Genomic DNA, 1,214 nt, shown 5'->3' with positions numbered 1-1,214 from the left:
CTAAATGGGCTCTAACAGTTAGGGGGAAATTGGGGCTCCTATAAAGCAACTAATCCTAGTTCCTACCCACTAATTAGGTCTTAACCAGCTCCTATGTGCCCAGACCCATATATGTCTCCAGACTGGCCCATTAAGTTCCAGACTCTGCCCTGGCCTGGAGCTCTCCCACCTTCTCGTCCCTGTCCAGTCCCTTCCCCACCACACGTGAGAGAGGGAACAGAGAGAAGCCATCTGGCTCACATCGATGGAGCAGCCCAGCAGAGAGTGAGCACGGAGGGCCTTCCGGATGATCTGATACAGGTTGGCTGGAGGCTTCTTCAGGTCGTAAAACTCAGAGATGCCACCCGTGAAATCCTCAAACCCCTCCACTGTGGACCCTCCAGCAAGAGCCTCATAAGAACCATTGAGCCTGTTGGGAAAGAAGCAAAACATGCACCATCCACAGCCATTAGCAATGCCAGAGAGGGGACCACAGGGGCTGGGGACAGGGGCGGTGCAAGGACATATCGTGGTCTGGAAGGTAAAGGAGGGCCCTTTGCCAATTTTGCCTATGGGACAGCACCTTAAGCCACTGTTTTATGCAGCCAGCTCAGCACTCTACTGGGTACGGACATCAGACAACCTCTCTCCAAGCTACCCACTCTCTCCTCTACACAGCCAAGGGCAACTTCCAGAGCTGACCCCAGCTGCTTGGGTTTCTGGGGGCTGGTGGGGATGAGGGGGACCCTCCCTCAAGGCTGAGAGGCATCTGCTGAGGCTTGCTTTGGAAACAGGACTGGAAAGGAACTTGGGCTGCAGAAAAGGGCATCAGTAAATGAAACTGATTAAAAGAACCCGAAAGAAGCTTTGAACATCAAATGCCAGTGGGAAGGAGAACGACTTCTGAGGGAAGGGTAGAAACTTCGTTGAGTTTGGTTTCTAAGTATATTTATTTTATTGTTATTATTATTATTTATTGTTCTTCATCATTCTTTTAAAAATTCACTTTGCCTAAGAACTTGCCTTGGGGTTTGAAAGAGGAAGAAGCTACAGCCCCAAGAGGGGAGGTGGCTCATCCACACGTCCAGGTGGGACAGAGCTGAGATTTCAAGCTCCAAGCCCAGATTTCTGTTTCTCTTCATTACTGAGAGATGCTTTCTCTCCCACCCATGGCGGCCCATGATGCCCCGAGTCTGGGGTGGGGAGGCGTTAGGGGAGGGGTGGGTGAGAGCCTT

The 1,214-nt window shown here is 51.5% G+C and overlaps 1 protein-coding gene across 1 annotated transcript in view; it reads right to left on the bottom strand.

Moving 5' to 3' along the window:
* The window catches only part of CAPN8 (calpain 8), a 70,449-nt gene that overhangs the window by 36,773 nt on the left and 32,462 nt on the right, over nucleotides 1-1,214 (bottom strand). The window contains exon 5 of the mRNA XM_008584695.1: nucleotides 241-409. Within this exon, the coding sequence (XP_008582917.1) occupies nucleotides 241-409 (169 nt within the window). The remainder of the gene's footprint in view (nucleotides 1-240; nucleotides 410-1,214) is intronic.

The sequence above is a fragment of the Galeopterus variegatus genome, unplaced genomic scaffold, assembly GCF_000696425.1.
Source record: "Galeopterus variegatus unplaced genomic scaffold, G_variegatus-3.0.2 Scaffold3336, whole genome shotgun sequence".
NCBI lineage: Eukaryota > Metazoa > Chordata > Mammalia > Dermoptera > Cynocephalidae > Galeopterus > Galeopterus variegatus.
The sequence above is the reverse complement of the archived record's forward strand: the minus strand, read 5'-3'. Positions and strand labels throughout refer to the sequence as shown.